Raw genomic sequence first — 21,490 nt, 5'->3', positions numbered from 1 at the left:
TGCCCGTGGGCACACTGCCAAATGGGGGACAGAACAACCTCAAAACACACTGGACACTCAGCATATAGCTGCTTGTCATCTGAAATCACAGGAATTACAACATGCTTGTAAACTGTAATGACACACCTGCCACTGGCTGTGTACGTTCCTACGGCCAGTTTTCAACATTTCAACATTTTCTGTATATCATTTAGAAATCTTCAATGATACAAGTGAAGTCAAGTCAAGTTTATTGCACAACAATTGCATCAGGTACAATGTACGGCAAATTACATGGAATATTAACAACTACGGACTATTTATACTAGTGTACAAGCCTAACATCATTACTCGATACATAAGATAATGGCATGATATGTTTCACATTATGGCACGGCTTCTCGTTTGCATAGCATTATATATGAATTGGCCTAAGTAGACAGATACAGAGTCAGGACATGACAGAAATACATTAAATATTTCTCTACTTGTTCCAGGTAGTGTTGTTTTCTTCTTACATGTAATCATCAGTCCTTTCCTTTCTTCATTATAAGATGCACATATCATAAGAAATACATACCATTTGGCTTGTGCCTGTAGCCCGGCAGGGGGAGTGGCCGGCCCTCCTCAGTCCGGTCAACACAGTTGGCCTCGTGCTCGGCCAACTCCCCCGCCATGGCCACATGCCGGCTGTTGAACCAGCATGTGGCCATATCTCTCCACATGTATCGGTGCTGCTGGAGATAAGAATAAATGAAGGGATTTTCAATAAGGGTACATTCTGCATTTCACTTCAAGCCATCACAGTTCTTTTGGTAATCATGTATCACTTATCATCATATAGGTAGATGTCGTTGACCAATCAAAAGGCTCCATTTGCGGGTCTGTTATCTTCATACAGACCCCAAAACCAGGTCAATACTCTTCATATGGCCCTGCGGGTCTTTAAACTTCGTATGGACCCACTTTTGCGTTCGAATGTTCGACAGCAGCGCAACCGCAACACATGAAATGCATTCTAAACATTCCATAGAACCCCGTGTGATGCGGAACACCCGTAGCGAACGTTTGTGCGGCCAAGGTATGACACAAAATCAAATACTGCACACAGTAACGTTACTACTAACTACTAGCATAACATGGACAATGGCCATATGATAATAACGTTAATGACCCGCCTTCCTTCGGTCTATACGGTGTGATAAGGCATGGTCGTTCCTATAACAACCTCATAAAGTGCCTCGGTGGCTTCGCGACCTCGGCAATTTATTCAGTGGTTATTGGAACGACCATGCCTTATAACACCGTATAGACCTCAGGGCGGGTCATTAACCTTATATTAAAAATGTATGTCAACAGAACTCACTATCACACATCTCACGAAATGTCCCCTCATTTTGTTCTCCGTGACGACATGTGATGCGTCAAAGGTACATTTGTACAGAACACCTTCCTGGGTTTGTGGTGTCTTCAATGAATATGCATTCCATGTTCGGTAGATGACTGGTAGAAGAATAATGACATAGATTTATTAATATGCATGGTATTATAGGCGTCTGTTGTCTTATCTGTATCAGTTAGCTGTCTGGTAAAAGACGTTTGCGTGCTTCAGTCGATATAACTGTCGTACTTCAGTAATAAAAAAGTAGAAACAATACTATAAGCGTATGCATTATGAAAGTAGAATAAGTAAGAATAAAATCAATACTATATGCATTATGAAAGTAAACTAAGAATGAATGAATAAAATTAAATACTATAAACGTGTGCATTCTGAAAGTGAAATAAGGAAGAATAAAATCAATACATGTAATAAAGTAGGTATACGCAGAGCAGGTAAAAAAAACCAGTCCACTTGGAATGCCAGAAAAACAATAAGATGCCTACTGGTTTAAACTAGAATGGAGTAAAGCATGTAAGAAGAATGTGCGTGATGCAAGATGGTATCACAAACAAAATGTCTTTTATTGCTGTATTTGACACTTTATTGAAGAATTACTCATTGAATTAGTCCACAGCAAGTAACTTTTATGGATGACATCAGCGTGCTAATTAATTTTCGCCTGATTAAAAAAAAAAACAAGAAATTTCATTGCCCTCCGATGATATGTCCAACAAAGGCTTTCTGTGTTGTGTAATTGTTTAATATGATCCAGCAAATTTGAGGCTCAATTGGTCGCATTTGATGGCATATGTTGACAGGGTGTTACATATAAATACCCGGTTAAATATTCCAAGGTGTTCAATTGCATACATGTATGAATGCCCATGATGACATGACAAGCTGTTTTCTTCATTTGCTCTAGTTAATTGAGCTTTATACACTTCTTCAATGAAAGTTTAATGTTGACAGTCGAAGGTTTTTCATTGCATATGAATACCCAGTGTAGTTCCTGCCCATCAGGGCTTCACTGTGCCTTCCAGGCTTCCTTTAATTTGTTGCCAAGGAGCATATATGATTGTACAAAACATTTGCAGATTTTTCACCATTCCTACACGTGCAAATGCCTTATTACGGCATCTAGGACGTTTTGGGGATAGAACAAGGGCACAGGTGGATGAACATATGCCTGAGTGTTTTACATCTATGAACCCACAAATAAGAGTGATTTTAGACTGTACTGAGCTCAGATGCCCGACCCCATCATCTCTGTATGTCAATAGCCAAATATATTCTCAATGCAAAAGCCACATCACATTTAAGGGCTTGATTGGTATCACTCCTTCATGAGCTGAACGTTTTGTAAGTCAACTGTACAGTGGACGCATTTCTGAGAATGCCATCCCTGCCCAGTCAGGTATTGTGGAACTGTTGAATGAAAAAGTTGATGTCATGGCTGATAATGGTTTTACAATAGTAAGTTACTGTCAGGTGCTACTCTGAATATTCCACCTTTCTTATCTAGTAAGAGATCCCAGTTCAGGAAAGAAGAAGTAGAGGCAACACAAAGCATTGCACGTGTACGTATTCATGTTGAAAGGGCAACCAGACGTGTAAAAGAATTCCATATCTTTGACAGTGTGCTACTTCTAACATTGGCAGGGTCAGTTAACCAAATATGGACAGTTTGTACTTCGTTGACCAATTTCAGAGGACCATTATTGTGAAGCCAATATGTTCCATGGTAGGACTATTCAAACATGTGACATATGTAACGTCAGAGAAACATGATTGACAGATATATATGCATATAAGCTAATACGTTTCATACCTATTGCAGCACATTGCTTGAACTTGTTTTTTTGTTGCTTAAGATACAGGAAATCCAAGTTTCTAATTAACCAACAAGTGTACCGAATCACAAAGCACAAGTATGACAGAAACGTCAAGGAGCATAGGCCTGTCATGAAATGTTGGAATGTCACAATGCAGATGTTATTTAACTCTGTTACATTGGATGTTGCATCGATGCATTCCACTGACATGTTTAGATTCTTGTACAGTCATTATCTTACACTAGTGATACAGTCTATGCTATTTTCATAGCACATATAATGATCGTCCGGCAGGATGTAAAGGAACTGATGATAATGATAAGAATAGCATGTTTTGTTGTTTAGGTTGTACCACTACACATGTGTGTGTAAATATGTCCTGACAGCGATTTCCCTGCCTCAAGCGGCGTTTCTATAAGAGAAAACGTAGGCAAAGCAGCGCAGGACACCCCCAAATACACCTGCGCAGGTATACGTATACGACATCAGGTTAACGTCATCACCTTGCGTTCTAATAATGTCGCGTTTCTAAGTTCACCTTGGTGATCCCGAATATCCGAAAAATATCGTACTTGCCGGTAACGGCTATTTGATTCAAATGAGTGGTAAATATGGCGTGGCAACACACATGTCCCATTGCAGCTGGAAGAGATAGAAGTCTGTTCGACCGGACTAGAACTCGAGGAGTGTGATGGAGAACCTCAAGAAGACGTCGAAGTCATCACAGGGGGGGGGGGGGTTGTGTTGCCTGCCGCTACTGAGTTATCAAACGATGGCATAAAAGTGAATTAGGGCGGAAGACCAAAAAAACGAAAACAAGTAGTGAAGTTTGAGGTGGGAAATCAAGTAAGGCAAATGAGCACTGAACACATAGAAGATGGTAATGACAGCGATGAGGACCATAGCTTCACAAAATATCAGCGTGTCGACAGTGCCATTTGCAGTTTGACCCGACGGCCATCTAAAGACGACACACTTGGCAGTCTCAGGCCCAAACAGCGGCCGCCTACATTGCTAGAGAGCCTGGCAAGTGCGTCGGCTAGTCGGCCTTGTACTGCAAGTGTAACTGAGCCCGGATATTCCATGTCCCTTTCATGCTGGAGCTCATGGCAGAATTTTACGCCTTACACAGGGTTCGCAGTCCGAAATGCATGACCCCCGACATGACCATGCCACTGTCCTTGAAGAAAAAGTGGGGGTTTGGATACTGGGAGGCCCTGGGATGCCGCACCTGTGGAGTGACCACGCCACGACGCAAGGTCTACCTGGACTCGGAACGTATTCCTGGCCACAAAAGAGGTCCGAAACCTTGTAGGATAAATGTGCAGGTTGCACTGGGTCTGACAAAGGTCCCGGTCAGGCACTCGGGGCTCAACACGCTGTTTTGCAGCGTAGAGCTGGCGGGACCCGCCCAAAGCAGCCTGCACAGCTTGGCGACTGGGCTTTCGGGTCCAGTGGTGGCATTGGCACAACAGGCCCTCGCCGATAACGGGGTGACTGCGACAGGTCATGCAGCTGCGGGGAAATCTGGTGGAAGATGGCAAGCCATTGGCCATTGCTGCAGCAGCCCGCGGCTGCTACAATAACCCCTGTTACAAGGGATTCCACCAGAAGTCCACACAGGTAGCGTTTCCTGTTAGGGAGCAGGAAACAGCCGAAAACATGCTGATTGGTTTCGTCTTTGCCAACAAATTTGGAAAAGTCGGAGCGTCAACCTACCCTAAATCTGAGCCCATTGGCTACGCGGAAGAATGGTTAGCTAGGAAGGTTACCCAAGAAATGTATCAATGCAAAGAGTCACCACTTTTGCTTAAAGCCCTTGTTACTGACGGGTCTGGACAAATTTATAGAGGCGCACAATCGGCCACACAAAACCTCCAGCCCGACTTTTACATTGAGCAACAGGATTGCACAGTGCATACTTCTCGTCGTCAGCGGTCCAGTGTTTTCCGCACGGACTTAAGCCCCCAACTTGTTTCAGGGAAGGTGGAGTTTTCCGGCAAGGTGACACAGAAGACCACCAAGGCCTTCTGTACTGTCTTGTCCAAAGCCATCGGCTCACGCTGTTTAGGGGAACTTAAGCGAGCGCGGGGGCACCACCCCACTGACGACTCTCAATGATGTTACAACTGTATCACAGTACAAGCTGGACGCGGAAAACAGGTACTGTATGAAAATATTTTCATTTCATTTGATTTAAACATTATCGACATGTGCGATCTTTAACTTTTCACCACTTTTCTTGTCATATTGATAACTGAGAACGCTTTGATAAAGCGCTGAATGGTCAAGCGCTGAATGGTTTACGAGATCAGAATATCTGCTTTGAAATGAATTTCATATTGTTCTTGAATAAACACAGTTTTTAGCAAAAGAGTCAAGTTTGTAATATATAATTGTCTTTTTCAAATCTTAATCATTAAATATAATGATCGTAGAATCACACAGTGACACAAAGTCCATTTAATTAAAAGGCTTGACTTGTTTTCCTTGTATTTTTCTTTTATCTTTGAATAGTGATGGGGAACGCAAATTTTGAGATGGATAAAACTGCACTAAACCTTCTGGGTTTCTGTCAACCCGACGTGATGTATGGTGTGATGAGCCAGCACTCTAACATTGAGCGAGGGCTGTCTTCGCGATTCTTATTGGCTGTACCTAAGCCGGTATTGGGCACGTACCAATCTCTGAAGCTCAAGGCCGGGCAGGATGGGCGGAAGGAAGTGTATGAGGAGTTTAGGATGCTTCTTGGTGAGTCTTTTGTCTTTGCAGTAGACATCTTGTATTAGTATTTAATTCTAGTATTAGCTTATAATATTTTTAAGCCTATGTACAAAATGTTTTTAAGTGTTTAATTGCAGCTTGTCATAATGTCAAAAAATTTTAGAACAGGTGTTCGAACATGGAACAGGAGTTCCATTACCAATAAAAGGCGATCAATTTAAACAGTCTTTTTATGTAAAAGGGTGTGACCTTGCAGGCAGAAACTGCCATACTTCTGTACTAAATGGTGGAAGTACTTCAATTAATTGTTAAATTACAAAGAAATAAAATAACAACTACTACTTCTTATGATACAAAGTAGTGAAAGAAGACTGCAATACATGTAGTTTATAAATAGATATGGGAGATGTTTTCAGGTACTTGTATTTAGAAGTGACGTAAAAAATGGAAATATAATAGTAAGAGTGAACTTAAATTATTTTGTGTGCATTGTTTAAGCGAACTTTAGGAGGAGATATAAAAGACTAAAAGACTTAAATAAAACTAACTAAACTAAAATAAATGAATTTTTTACAATGCATGAACATTGTTTTTGTGATGATTTATGTGCATCTATATTTTATTTGTTTATATGCGTGAGTGGTGTGTATCATATTTACATATATATAAGTTTTTACTATGTATTAAGTAACTTTGGACAACTTCGTACACATGCCGCCCTACCCTGCCTACTGTACGCAGTTTGCTGACGTCACGTTACTTCGGACAACTTCGTACACATGCCACCCTACCCTGCCTACTGTACGAAGTTAGATGACGTCACGTAACTTTGCACAACTTCGTACATTTTCCACCCTACCCTGCCTACTGTACGAAGTTAGATGACGTCACGTAACTTTGCACAACTTCGGACAACTTCGTACATTTTCCACCCTACCCTGCCTACTGTACGAAGTTAGATGACGTCACGTAACTTTGCACAACGTCGGACAACTTCGTACACATGCCACCCTACCCTGCCTACTGTACGAAGTTAGATGACGTCACGTAACTTTGCACAACTTCGGACAACTTCGTACACTTGCCACCCACCCTGCCTACTGTACGAAGTTAGATGACGTCACGTAACTTTGCACAACTTCGGACAACTTCGTACACATGCCGCCCTACCCTGCCTACTGTACGAAGTTAGATGACGTCACGTAACTTTGCACAACTTCGGACAACTTCGTACACTTGACATCCTACCCTGACTACTGTACGAAGTTAGATTACGTCATCCAATAAACGATATGACGTCATCTGTGACTCCCGATATAGCCTCAAAGCCAGTAGGAAACGGCTTTAACTTCGTACAACTTCGTACAACTTCGTACACCCTAACTTCGTGCACTTCACCCTGATACTGGACATAGCTCCAACTGAGTGTTGATTTAATGTCAGCAAGGAGAGAGCTTAAGAAAATAAAGACCAGTACAGTTTCTCAAGCTCGCTATGACAAGAAAAAGAAGGAGTGTAAGGCAAACTTTAATGAAGCTATCCTGAAGGAAGCAAAGAAGAAAACCAGTGCATTTAAGAAGGAGAATGTTGTCCGAGCACTGCAAGAAGAAAGAAAAGTCATGCTGAGCAACGGAAAAAAGTGGATGAAGGAAAGACAGCAGCTATTACAGAAGGTAAGATTGATGGAATCGAGAATGATGGAGCAGAAGTCAGGATTCAGGGAGAAGGCAATGGAGCTGCATAAAGCAAAGAAGGTGGCCCAAACAAAAGCAAGTGACAGAAAGAAGGCATTAGAAAAGTGTGATGAAAGAGAAAAGTGCATGAAAAACAAGATCAGGAAGCTACAATAGGATTATTCTTTACAAGCTAAGAAAGATGCCAGGCTCAAAGAGAAGGTTGAGATGACGAGCCCACTACCTCCTTGGTTTAAGCCACCATGCATCCCAGGCCCTCAAAGACCATCAGGCTTCCCTGGATATGGTATTTGGACCACTGGGACGAGACCAGCTAGATGAGTTCAAAAACTGGAGGGTGGCAGAGCCAGCAGTGATCCGTTTTGTGCGCACCGTCTGTGAGGCTCTTGGACCAAGAGCAGACCAGAAGAGTGAATACCGGGGTGACTGGACAGCTAAGCTGCAATCCATCACATCTAGAATAATATCGTATAGATCAAACCGTTTCAACAACATGTTTCTGGGTGGAGCCACAGTATACCACCACAAGGACATACAAGAATTCCTGAGCAGCGGTGTTCTGACGAAAGACAACAAGCTGCTCCGTTCCATCGCTTCGGATGTAGCCAGTCCCCCGCTTTTGGCAGGGGCAATAGCGCTTGGTATATTCTATCACCGTGTATCTGGACCGGTGTGGGACATGATACAGAGCCCCAAGGTACATATACTGGATATGTACCAGTACATCCAGGCCCTATATCAACACCTGGAAGGTTTGGTTGAGGATGCTAGCACACTCCTTGAGGCTGACACCTGTGCGCTCTTCCCTGACTTCCCTCCTCAAGAGTCAGCAGTCTTCGCTTCACTATATGACTCTGTGGAGGATGCCCTGACACAGGAAATGCTTGAATTTGTCTGTGGCAGTAGCTTGTTTGTGACCGAGAAGCAGCTTGGCGACTTCCTGGAACAAGGTAAGTATGGAAAACAAGCAACTGAAGTGGAAAAACAACAGACAAAGCATGCCAGGAAGTCCAACCTGATAGGAGAAAATGACTTTAGGGACTTCGCTTACTCTAATAAACAGAAGCCCAATGCTCATCTCCTGCACCACAGCAGTGTGTTAATGACGAAGCGGAACAAGACTTTCAAGTGGGTGGATAACAAGACAAAAGAGGAGAAGGAACAGTTACTTAAAAACGCTCAAAGTGATCCCGACCAACGGCCAAACGACGATCGCGAGACCCCCTCCTCCAGAGACGATGACTTTGTTCTCAGAACCTATATCATGCCAAAGTTTGTCGGAAGACTCACCAAAGAACAGCGTATCTATAACTACCGTATCTCGCGTGGACGTCGAGTGGTAGAAAACACGTCTGAAAACTACCTTAACGTTTTAAGTAATTCTCAGTACGATGCAGAAATACCTTATAGTATCTAAGGATGTTTCTGGAGGCCTTTATTTGTCTTCACATCAATCTCATGCGAGACAGATGTGATCATGAATGAGTACTGTTAAACAAGGAGTTTTGATAAGCTTATTAGTGTAAACTATGTTCTTTAACGGATATATACAATAAATAAATGCAGCTATTAAAAAAAGTATGAAAAAAAAGGTTTCTTGAACAGTCCTTGTACTCAGTGGTATTTTTTAATGCTGCACATCTGGGGTCCGAAATCAATAATCAGCGTATACGGCCTGCACACATAAAAAGACAAAACTTTAGCAGTTCAGTGACCCATTAGTGGCACCATTTTCATCATGATTGTTAAGACTTACCTGTATGACTATGTTTTATTTGTTTTTATACATGTAATTCATGTTGTTACGCGCACTTTATGATACTGCAATATACCATACATCAGAACTAATTAGGTTACAGGGTAAACCCGTGAATCAAGTAAGCCCATGGATATATAAAGCGTGGTCGAGGAGCCAGAGGTCTACTTGCTCGGCAGGTGCAGATCTACCATCGCTGACCAGCTCAATTATGCACGGTGCCAAAGAGAGACATCAAAATAAGATACAAACTAGCAGGATGTTTAACATCCTGTCAGACCTTGAAATATCTGAGACGTTGTCAATATCTAACTGAAGACAACCCTGCCTATTGGATAGAGTCTAGAGAATTACACCAGTAGTATGCCTCATGTACCCGGGGTGCTGTTTCCGCCCAAAGTCAAGTCCCTGGAAGATAGACCTCAATAATAAAATCTCTTGCAGCAGGAGCGAGAGGAGGCACCGTTCAAGTCCAGGGATTGAAGAGGTAACTAACAGCTTAAAACATAGATGCCACTGGCGTTGACTACGACGTGGAGTGTAACAAGACATAACTTGAAAAGCAACTCAAACAACACATCGCGGGGGTACCGGAAAGTCACATCCCGGCACTTCTGTATGGTGGGCAAAGTAGTACACTACAGGACATCAACCTTGCCAGTATAAAGTTGCAAGGAAAATAGCAAGGGGTATAGGAGAAATTTACTTGAAGAACTGCCAAACCTTGTCACCCCGAGAGATGTATTTATTGGTGCAGTTAACATCAGCCTTCAGGGGAAGGACGTGATATGGGACATAGATTCCAGTAGCTGCTAATAACTTTGAAAGCACACCTTGCAGCACATTTGGGCGCAGGGTGTTAGGCCTTGTCAAACGATGCAATGTTCAAATCTACTGTATCTGTAAAGTGTTGCGGACAAGTATAATGTCTTCCTGAAGACTTGACTAAAATTGCAATTTAGTGATTTTGCCACAAACAAAAACTACTCAGTGCTATAAACATTTTATCAAATTACACTTTTAGGATGATGGTAATATCCCAAAGTTGCTGTTTTTTTATTGCAGCTGAATGACATCTCCAATACTTTAACCTAAGACAGGACACTTGACATTCTGCAGACGTTGCAATGGACCACCCCGACATCACAGATTAACATAAAGTATGTTGCTACATTACAGTCATTAATCTACATTGATCCGTCAATTTGACAAACTTGACAACTCTAGGATCATCAAAGAAGTTTGCACCAATGCACATCCACAGATACCAGCACTAATGAAAAAGTGCACACTGAATACTGATAGATATAAAAGGCATTACATTTTCTTTTAAAGAGATTGCAGGTAATATTTCCTCCAATACCAAACAAGGGTTAAGTACTGGAAGTTGATACACGTGACAGTTGTGACTCAACGAGAACACACATATGCAGCAAAGGACCATGGGTACATTCGTCCTTGAATGTTTATTCCGCGAAAGTCAGTTAAATTTTCTCATAAATGGAATGGGAAGGTCTATAAAGTCCGAGGGTAGTGATTCTTAACCGTACATTGTTCCTGCGTTTGAATTGTGCACTCTTTCGAACGCCAAGACTTAATAAGAACGGTCATCCTATCTCCATTGGCTAATGTTTTATAATGCATGGCCATTCTGACATGGTCACCAACTATCATAATGACTTCTTTGCAGAGCTAGAGCTGTCAAAAAAACTGCATACGCACCCTCTCCTCCTAGGTCTCTGCTGTACGCGGCATAAGATGAAAAGGATACCAGCTAGCAGACATTCTTGGAGTCAATAGCAATATACGAAGAACAGTGCAAAGTCGATATGTGGATTAAACGGTGCTGTGATTGGTTCTAATAATGTCACTAAGTTTGTCCCAGTGATCACATTTCATCCGTTAACGGTTGAGTGCATAGCTGCTGATGGCTCCGTTAAACCACCTCTCATCCTTTTTTCCAAAGCATTTTTTTTAAATTGCATACAAATAAGAGGTACCTGACAATAGTATTCCACAGCTTAGACAGGCTTCATCGAGTCGGATATATTCATCCAGTGTCTTCAGAAATTATTTTGTACGGTTCTGTATGGTTGAATGATCCGTACTGGTCATGATGGACCAACATAGGGCACATCTGACTCAGAAAGCCATTGATGTTGCAATGAAGTAGGACATCATCTTGCTGGGTCTTCTTTCCACCCCCCACAATCATTGTATAGATTTCTTTCAGTCACGGGATAACCCCGGGAGGTCCGTTCAATAGAATGAAAAGCAAGTTTGAGGACATTGTGAACAATGTAAGTATAGCCACACCAAACTTCATCAGACATCACCTCGAAATCATCATTTCCTAGAATAGATAAGATTATTAGAGAAGGAAACATAAGGTTACTAGATAAGAAAGTATCACAATGGCATATATCATTTAAAGCAGGATTAAGGAAGACTGGTATTTATGCTGTAAAATTTGAAGCTTAGATGAGAGTCGGCTGAAGTCTAACGAGGTGAGTTCAACCAAAGGAGCCGGTGAAGAGGTAGAAGCACGACATGAAGAAGATCACTATGAACTTCTCCCAGCAGAAGAAAACGTGCTTAAAATGACAAAATTTAGCTGAGACTGAAGCACACACAGAAGACAACGACCGTCTACTTCTAGACATAGAAGAAGTTCTGATTTGTTGGTCGGTAGGCTAGTTTCTTTTTCTTTTGAAGTCACTGCTATAATTGTGGCGGGGATGGCCACTTTATCCGGGAAAACCCAGTTGCATAATCATGTTATAAAAGCTCCATATCTTCAGCCAAAACTTTTTGCACAATTTTAAAAATATTTTTCGCGCTGTCGCTCCACCTTTTTGTTTAGAAAAACAAAACAAAAAAACATGAAGCGAGAAATAAAACTGGTGTGGCTTTATGTTGCCTTTTCAGCTTACAGGAAAAGGTTATCAATAGTAATTTACTTTCTCCCTACAGCAAGGAAAGATTTACTACTTACTACAGCAATATATTTACAATGTACACAATCATGTAAGGAGCTCCGAAAATGACAATAGCATCGTATACGCGTAAACAATTAACCTGAAAGGCAAGCTTCCTTCAATAATAATTCGGAACTTCAAATTGCGATCATTTGAATACTAGGAATTCGAATGTATTTCGAACGTCAAATGTAACGCCGTCATTATCGATGTCTATATCATTATATGAATTAGATTCATGCATTGAAAGATTTAGTTCTTATATAAAAAAAAATTGTATATATACCCAGAGAAAGCCAGAACATGCGTTGCCGTGTCATTTCTGTTGCAGTAATTATCTAATCAAACTGTCTTTTAGAAAAGGCTACTTGATACTAATTCCCGCTAGTAAGCTGGAGAATACATTTACCTTCGGTAAAAAAAATTCGTTGAAGAGTCAATTTTATTTTTTTACCATTTAATCGAGGTCGACTTTGTATAATGGGAAGTACAATACAAAAAAGTCATGGCTGAGACACCCATACCCAAATTGCTTTTTAAATTTTAGCTCTTTTATATGTGCACTGAAGTCGCACAGGTAAGTTAGTTTATTTGAGGCGGATTCAGGTTATGTTGAAGCTAGCGGGAGATGTAGATGAGAATCCTGGACACAGGCAAAGGTTAATATCAGAAATCAGCTACATCGTGTTAGACTTCATTGGAATATGATGATTGAAATGCTACAAGATGAATCTTAAACATTATCACTATCACATAATGCATCACAAGGCTTCTGCGTAGGGCACAGAACATATCTTAGACACAGCATGCTACTCAAAACAATTTATATGCCGAAGCCTTCCACGGCTGTCTAAAAGGTTACCCTCCGTCGAACACCATTTCCTGTGCATTTCTGTCGAGCCAAGCAGTAACTAGTTTCATCCGCCCTCCTATGGAAACCGGGTGGCCGAGTTCATTGCAGAAGTTTGACCTTTACTTACACTTTATTTAGATGGAATGGAATCAAATATGAACACTTAGCTTGATAGGGCAATGTGGAGTGAAGTATGTACTTCTTCTTTGGTTCCGACTTATAGTTATACAGGCCGATATATAGATCTTCCTAAAAGTATCATGGAGTGCACCACACAGCCATGTCCTAACCAAAATTCACATGGTAAGGAATGGATCCTGCAAAGGTCAATGGATGAAAAAGGAAATATCAGCCGAGGTGCAAACTAAATAAAAATATCAGTCTTCCACTGGTCACCACACGTTCCATCATACGCGTGTCACGAAGACGTATCATCCGTCTGAAAGTATCCTGAACACTTTGCATGCGCAGTATGAAGACCTTAAACGATTGCAATTCAGTTTAAGGTAATCTGTAAATCCTTCAAATTCAAGTAAAGTATAATTGCCATCCGGTATTTTAGCTCTATAGTTTTGTTGTTACTGTGCGTTTTTTGCTGGGAAATTATAAATATTTCAACAAAAAGAGAGAAAAAAAGGTCAACAACAGACCAGGTACCACACTGTTGAGAGCCACAAGAAGGAGGAACTTGAACAAGTACAGATATGGCACTACGTTGTTGAGAGCCACAAGGAGAAACTTGAACAACTACAGATCAGATACCACACTGATGAGAACCACATGATGGAGTCATGGGCATTGCAGCATCTCTGACCTTTATCATGCCACAACATAGAGCAGGAGATATACAGTAGGGGAAGATCGCATAGCATGGATCTCTGAAAATGCATTTTTCCCTGCACAATAGCTACACTGGAACAAATGAAGCCATTGCGTCGTCTGTTCTATTTCTGCGCCAGTTGTGGCGGGAAATCGTGTGCCAATCATCCAAAGCAGTGCTTTGATTGGTTCTATTACAAAAGAACGTCTTTTCCCTGGAGTTATTGAGATATAAACATAAAGACTAGTAGCATATGAGTTTTTCTGATGAAATATCTATAATAGCTTCCGTATTCATATAACAATGTAAACATAACTGTTGTTCTCTTTTAAAGATTTCCCCTTTCTTTGGTTTTAACGTCAACTGATCAAATTGTTTTAACTGAAGTTCTTCAAAGATCCAAGCCATGTTCCCGCGCGCGGGAACTCATGTAAGCCGATATTGTCTTTTCCACAGAATACAAGCTCTACCAACCTCACAGAATATCAGACTGGAAGACTCAGAAACAGCTTGACGTGTGCAACCCGATTAAATAGGATAGTACCATGTAAACGCTAACTATTTACACTAAGAGTACTGCTCGTTTGCATCCTTTTGTTCCCTGAATTTCTAACAATGTGAATTCCTGTTGTGTCCATAGTCGTTCGAATGCTAAGAGACATATTCAAGTAAACGTCACTCAAACTTCAAAACGCATTGACGAGTCAGGTCCGTCCGCAACAAAGTCTCTCGAGTGCCCTTTATTCTGGCGCTCATCGTTGTCCTGGCAATACCCATTGGCATTTTTGACAGTGCTAGTGACATTTGCTCTGCTGTTCTATCACATACCATTGTTCGTATTTTCTTGCCCCCGACCTTGTGTATATTTTAGGTTCATATTGGGTTTATATGGATTCTAAAAGTAAATGACATGTCCTTGAACAATCAAAAGCTTTGCGAAAAACACGTCGTTTACAATGATGTTAAAACAATATCTTCATGCAGATGTTGAGAGCCAAATTCGTCAAGAAAAATTTAAGTTCATCTGTGTTGGCAGAAGTTCAAATGACTTTTGTTTACTGTGTGTTTTACAACATCGTTTAGTCGGTCAAAGTGTATATCATCTTGTATAAGTCTCAACATAAGCAGATTGTGCTTGCCAACGTAAAAAGAAAATAACGTAAAAAAAACTTTTTTTAACATACACTTCACATACAAACATTGAAAAACATTTGTACCTCAAAAAAACAATTCACTTGCCTCACAACAGACGTGGTGGCTGTAGTGCAACATGGTTTCGTAAACTTATACTTAAAATTGAAGGCTTAGATAATTTTGTCTCCATGAGGTTGACGGTCTTCAATCCATGATTTTCTTACAACAAAAACAAAACAAAGACATTCTTCATGCCCCCGAAATCTTTGGTAAAATCATCCCAATCCTAACTCACTGTCTATCTCCTTGCACTTTATATCTTTCTGATTTTTCAGGAGCTTCTTCTGGATGTCTTTCAGTGGTACCCTCCTTACAGGGACATGTCTCTCTTTAACAACCACAATGTGTAGTATCCTCTGTTAGGATGATATGTGAATAGTGCCTTTCACATAGATCATGGTCTTCAATTTTGTTTGGACGAAAAAGAAGGCTATTTACAATGACTTTGCTGTTATCGGTATCATGAAACATCCGTGTTGCGCAGTTGTCACAGCGGGATGCGATGAAATCCCTTATTTTCTTTTGGACATTTTCTTTGGTGTGTAGATGTCATTAACACTTTTCCGGGGGGGGGGGGGGGATCGCTGATAGACTGGGATGGTGTACACGTGGATTTGACGAAACCTTAGTCGCTATCCGGGGCAGTGGAATTCGTTTGTTCATTTACTCTCAAAAAAGGAGTAGGCTTAGCTTTATCCTCTTTGTTGTCATTCAGCAAGCGTTTGAATGCGTAGTATGGTAGGCTTTTGATCTTTTTTTGAGCTGCTGCCTCTTGGTAGGCTCACACACAGGGCCACGGGAAGGAGCCATACCGCGATTTCGATCTCCTTGAGCTATCCTTCTGTCACGTCCTTTCAGGCATCGGGCAGTTTTTTTGCCTTCACCCCCAAATGCTCGGCATATTGAGCTGATCGAGCCCTGTCCTCGACAGTCTCGTCTGGTTTCACTGGTATGTTTAGAAGCACAGCGGCATTTGCCGAAGATGGTAGATCATCTTTCAGCCGGGTCGTTTTCAGACCTCTCACTCTTTTTGGCGACGCCTTAGGGGCGGAGCCTATTGTATAGTACTGCTTTCGGTTTGCCAAATATTCTAGGATTTCCGCCAACGCATTCCCTAGGGAATTAGTTTTTGGCAACGCCTTGCAGGTATGGCCTTTTCTATAGCAAGGACGAATGCCACTGCATACGGCATAGAAAAGGCGCTAGTTAGTATACACTTTTACAGCTGTTTATCGATGTTTGAAATAAACTTTCTGGATGTTGCAATATATACCCATCCATCACAGCTGTTTCTCAATGTCTTAAACATTTTTTTGGTTTTTGTCATCATGAATAACATGCTTGGACAGGCTCTTCTTTTATTGTCATGAGAAAGTTTCATTTTGAAAGGTAAATAAGTCACAGCTTTAAAGAAGATGTCCGGATTTTTGCAAAAAGCAGCAACAACAATATGTCACTGCATTTGATTGATTTTTCTTAGAAGCTTTGCTTCATTCAATAAAAAATTAAATGCTTGACATGTTACCAACGCATAATTCGAGTTATTCTAGCTGCATCTTTGAACATAGTAAGGATAAAGAAAGGACACAGAGACAAGGATTTAAAGACGGACTGACTATGACTACGTGATACTGGCTATGCTGACATCAGTCTTAACTAAGGTTCCCTGCTGCTTCTCTGACTGAACATGTTAACATTGCCGTTAGCATGTTAACATGTTTTTATATTCCGCCTTAACAGACAGACCTCAACAGACAGACCTCCGTAAATCGCCTATTGAGCTTCACTGTATAGTGGACTAAACCTGGCATACTATTCACTCTATTTGGCCGATTTCTACTATTTTCCCAGCGATCGCGCGGGGCCTGATAGAGGCTAAAAATTACCTGCTAACTCCACAGAACATTGGTTACTGCATCTTTCTGTGAATGCCTTTGTAGTCCACTTCAGTAAAGAAAATCACAAAGGAAAACACATTTTGGGAATCATGGCACAACAATAACAGTAAACTGTGTCAGTAATTACAAGATTAAGTGTTCCGAGTTGATCAGGTGTTGCACTAGTACTCGTATCTTCTTGCAAGTTGGTGAGAGCGTGCAATCGTATCACAGCTCTCGTACACACTGATTATTACAATATTCGTTTGGGGTTTTCAATTTAATTTTTGTACATCCACCCCTAGCCTGTGTTTACAGAAGCTCTCCCTAGCGGAGGTTAATGACCCCCTCTTGGAAGCGGTATCGTCGGGCCGGCCGCTAGGAGCGCGAAGTAGTCAGGCTACATCCACCCCAGGTTTGTTTAGAACCGTCATCGGTCAGGTTTATAACCTTGTGTACGATTTTGATATGCATATACAATAGATTACTACTATATACACACAATATACATAATGAAATAGACAATATATTAGTATATCCGTGGTATAAACATGTTCAAGTCAGTCCGTAATATTTATTTCTAACTGGCTTCAGGTTTTGTCTCGCTGTAGCAACGGTTGTAGCAACGCAATCTATTGGCTTCACATCGTGGCTCTGCTACAGATCTGGTTCTTTCTCGTTCCCTTCTTTTTGTCGACGACGCTTGTTGTGTGGCTCCCCTCGCGATCGGTCCCGACGTTACGGACGCACGGACGTCTGTTACGGATTCCCCTAGGGATGCAGCTCGTCTCACCGACATCCAGTAGAAGGTCTCGATCTGCCGACCTCCCCTACATAGGTATCTCTGTGTAGAATGTGGCAGGAACATCTCGTCGTCACCGCTCTCGTCCCGTAAGGTCGGCCTGTGCAGGTATAAAGACGGAAACAGTCGGTGGAGCTGGCGACCACAGCGGTTTGATCTGATTTCTAGCTACCAAAATCAGTTAACAAACTGTTTAAAAGAAGCTATGGCAGCCATCCTTAGTATCCCTACAAATATTCCATTGTGTGAAACCGTCAAATTATGAAATCTCTAAAACTCTATTGGCACTTATATGCATATGAAATCACAATAATGGACTATTCCAAAATTACCCAAATAAATTTTCATCGTCGTTGTTCGGCTGCATGTGTTCTACGTGAACTAAGTCGCCATTTAGATGGTCGTCACAGCATTTATGTTGCAGAATCTTACATTCAGGAGCTGCTGTAGAAAAAAACACAACGAACAAACATTAATATTGGACGTAATACTCTTCTTTTGTCTTTATTGCCCATACATACCAAACAGAAAACACTGTAGAACACCGTGTAACCAACCAGTTCCTAGAAATTTTCTTCCATGACAACCATATTCAACATGTATGGATGTCTATTAGTTTTATCTAGATAAAATTTCTACGTTGCGTTGTTGAACTCTACACTTGAAAGCATCTCCAATACAAAGGCTAGACACGTCCTTTATATTGGACATGTTAAAATTAATTTGTCTGCTAGAAGTTTCTCGTTATACGTGATCTTATCCACTTACACAAATAAATAAACAATATTTCTGCAACTTCGAAAAATCAATGCACACCCACTATCCATGGGTTACTGAACTGTTGCCATATTGGGATATTTGTGTCGGCTGAGATATAAACAGGATATTTATGAATCTGTAAGTTTGCAAGAAATATCTCAATGTCAAAAAAAATCAAGACTCATCACCTCTCTTTTAAATCGTATTAGAAGTTTGCACAAATTAAACGACAGGCGAAGAAACCATTTCTTGGCAGGTAAAGTCTAACACGGTAAAAATTAAACGAATTATAATCAGGTATATGGCGGACAAAGAGTGCTACCAAATCAGTTTTCCACTGCGCAGTGCGCAAGGCATTTAGAAGGCATGTCGTTTGTAACCACTGTGTTCGAAAATAGAATTAATGTAGACTGTTATTACTCCACGAAATAACGGGGTGATCAAACACAGAAACGGCAGAGTCTATGTGTACAGAAACATATGCGCCGTGCAAAAGGTTGAGACCTGAAATTTTACTGACCTTTAGACCGCTGTCTTCGCTGTCGGTCTGTCCAGCTCTTTGTCAAAAGGTGTGGGCCGTTTACTGGCCTTTTCCTCGGCTTCATACGGATGGAGGTCGATATTAAGTCCATGGATGCCGCAGGTGCCCGCCTTTTCTTCTCATCTTTGCTATCTTGAGAAGTGCCGAGCCACAAGGCCTTCCCTTTTTTGTTCTTCGTGGCCTGGTTTTCGGAATCAAACCCAGAGTGACGATGGATTTTGAACAATGGATCAAACTTCACAATGGCCACATGGCATCCTTAAAGCTTGATTAATTGGTCAACCGCCGTCGGCTCTACCCTGTTGCGTGCTGCTGGTCAGCGGTTGGTTGCGCCCTGCTGTGAGTTACGCCCCGCTGTCGGCTGTTGGTTGCGCCCTGCTGTGAGTTACGCCCCGCTGCCGGCGATTGGTTGCGCCCTGCTGTGAGTTACGCCCCGCTGTGGCCGATTGGTTGCGCCCTGCTGTGAGTTACGCCCCGCTGTGGCCGATTGGTTCCGCCCTGCTGTGGGCGGTCTAGAAAGTCCCACCCTAATGCTAGTATCCCACCTGGATGCCAGATAATAATACACACAAAGACCGAGAGAGAAACTCATGTTCCGCTTTCAAACCAAATGTCTAACTGAGGGGATTTGTAATAAAAAATCATTGCAATTCGCTGACATGTTGTCATGTCCTGGAGCTAGCTCAGCAGCTGGCCTGTCACAGGTCCTGAAAGAATTCTGGCATCCAGGCTATATAGGAATGCTTTCTTTTTGCATACCCCAACCGGTTTTTGTTGTGTTTCTAATGCCGTGTGTCTAGTAAGTGTGTGTCTGTGTTCTTCCACATACTAGTACATATTCTGGCAAACATAACTCATGACATGCAAGAAGCTACGGATAAAGCACGTTGAAAGTATTAACCTTTCTCCACAATCTCTCTGTTGATGTTGGTAAGCTAAGATTATATAGACATCTCAAATCTGTGTACGCCATGGAGAATTATCTACAAAGCAAAGACTTAGACATAAAATCAGCTATATATAAACGCAGAGTAAGCGCACATACATTAGAAGTAGAAAGAGGTAGATACAGATGTTAACGAGAGAATATGTGAACAATGCACAGGAAAAGCAGTGGAAGATGAAATGCACTTTATTTGCCATTGCCCACATTACAGCACCGAAAGAGACAAACTATTTAACCTAGTCAGCAAAATTGTTCTCAGCTTTCAATATCGCACAGACCTACAAAAAACTGCCTTTCTGTTAACACCGGCCAATGCATATATCTCCCAAAATGTACGTAGGAAATTTCATATTCCACTGCACACAAAAAATGAATCAAACCCAATAGCTACCGTTTAGATTAGAAGTAGCTCTAGTTGACGACTTTTACTTTGTGTTTATTTCATTACTGTGTTATTATTATTATCATTATCTCATTTCAATGTATTCTTGCAATTAGCCTCCAGGCATGAATTAGCAATAAATTTATTATTATCATCATTATTATTATTATTAATCACGATTTATGATTTATCAGGTTCACTATTCAGAATGTCTGATCGGTAAAACAACTTTGAAACACTAACTGTGCGACGTGTCAGCAGTTGACCCTGATCATAAGCTCTTCTCTCCGAAAATTTCGCCAAATTCATCCCGCGTTATTTCTTCCGTGAACGTTTCTGCTTCTTTTATTGCGTTCTGTTGGTATTTGGTCTTACAAACAGGTAGCACACGGAGGATTTCAGGCCGCAACAGCCAAAAGATATTCTGGTGCGGAAACAGTAAAACTTCAGAAAAGTGTTATGGAATTCGTTCATAGCAGAGGCACAGAAAAGTTCTTTACTACAGAGCACTGTGCATGTTTTGATAGACAAGTTCTGTAACCAAGAAGAGGGCAATGTCATAATTGGTTTCCGTAATGAGAGTTGGACTTAAAAACGCACATGTAGTGAATAGATAGCAAATATTGAAAATATTTTATTCTCCTATGGAACTTAAGTTGAGTGCGCACATGTGCTTGTACGCGAAAGTTTGTACATATCCCTCTGCCGCTGGAGTCAGCTGTAATGCAGTGCTATTAGTATACCATTAAATAAATGACAGAAAAATAAACGTTACCCTGGTAATTACCGAAAAATTATATTGCAATCTGGGAATCATCTTATTAGTTTGAAAACGAATACAAAATCAATATTCAATAAGCTTTGAATATGTCTTGCACTTCTTTCTGGCGGCGTCTGTGTACAATCTGTTCAAGAGGATATTCGGTCTAGTTCCCGTGGGGACAAGGTACTGTAATTCTTGTTTCTTTC

General features: G+C 41.2%; 1 protein-coding gene and 1 long non-coding RNA gene across 2 annotated transcripts; both read right to left on the bottom strand.

Annotated features, from left to right (window-relative positions):
- Positions 1-6,509: 6,509 nt before the first annotated feature.
- On the bottom strand, positions 6,510-7,335 carry LOC136420860 (uncharacterized). The gene is made up of 2 exons (XR_010753335.1): positions 7,217-7,335; positions 6,510-7,135 (listed from the first exon to the last, which is right to left on the bottom strand). It is a non-coding gene; the product is annotated as an uncharacterized lncRNA (long non-coding RNA).
- A 10,285-nt stretch (positions 7,336-17,620) lies between these two features.
- Positions 17,621-19,637, bottom strand: LOC136420934 (uncharacterized). Its single transcript, XM_066408073.1, has 3 exons — positions 19,173-19,637; positions 18,226-18,337; positions 17,621-17,993 (listed from the first exon to the last, which is right to left on the bottom strand). The coding sequence occupies exons 1-3, from the start codon at positions 19,282-19,284 to the stop codon at positions 17,672-17,674; spliced, it is 546 nt and encodes a 181-aa protein (XP_066264170.1). The 5' UTR covers positions 19,285-19,637; the 3' UTR covers positions 17,621-17,671.
- Positions 19,638-21,490: the final 1,853 nt, after the last annotated feature.

Source organism: Branchiostoma lanceolatum, chromosome 15 (assembly GCF_035083965.1).
Source record: "Branchiostoma lanceolatum isolate klBraLanc5 chromosome 15, klBraLanc5.hap2, whole genome shotgun sequence".
Classification (NCBI taxonomy): domain Eukaryota; kingdom Metazoa; phylum Chordata; class Leptocardii; order Amphioxiformes; family Branchiostomatidae; genus Branchiostoma; species Branchiostoma lanceolatum.
Note: the sequence above shows the minus strand (reverse complement) of the source record. Positions and strands in the feature narration are given on the sequence as shown.

What these genes read in the sequence shown, in the direction of transcription:
- LOC136420934 (XM_066408073.1), bottom strand. Translation starts at nt 19,284, where the DNA reads ATGGACTTAATATCGACCTCCATCCGTATGAAGCCGAGGAAAAGGCCA. An exon ending in GCGAAGACAGCGGTCTAAAG is followed by an intron (nt 18,338 to 19,172) that starts GTCAGTAAAATT and finishes TTTTTTCTACAG; the next exon opens with CAGCTCCTGAATGTAAGATT. An exon ending in GACGATGAAAATTTATTTGG is followed by an intron (nt 17,994 to 18,225) that starts GTAATTTTGGAA and finishes ATACCTGCACAG; the next exon opens with GCCGACCTTACGGGACGAGA.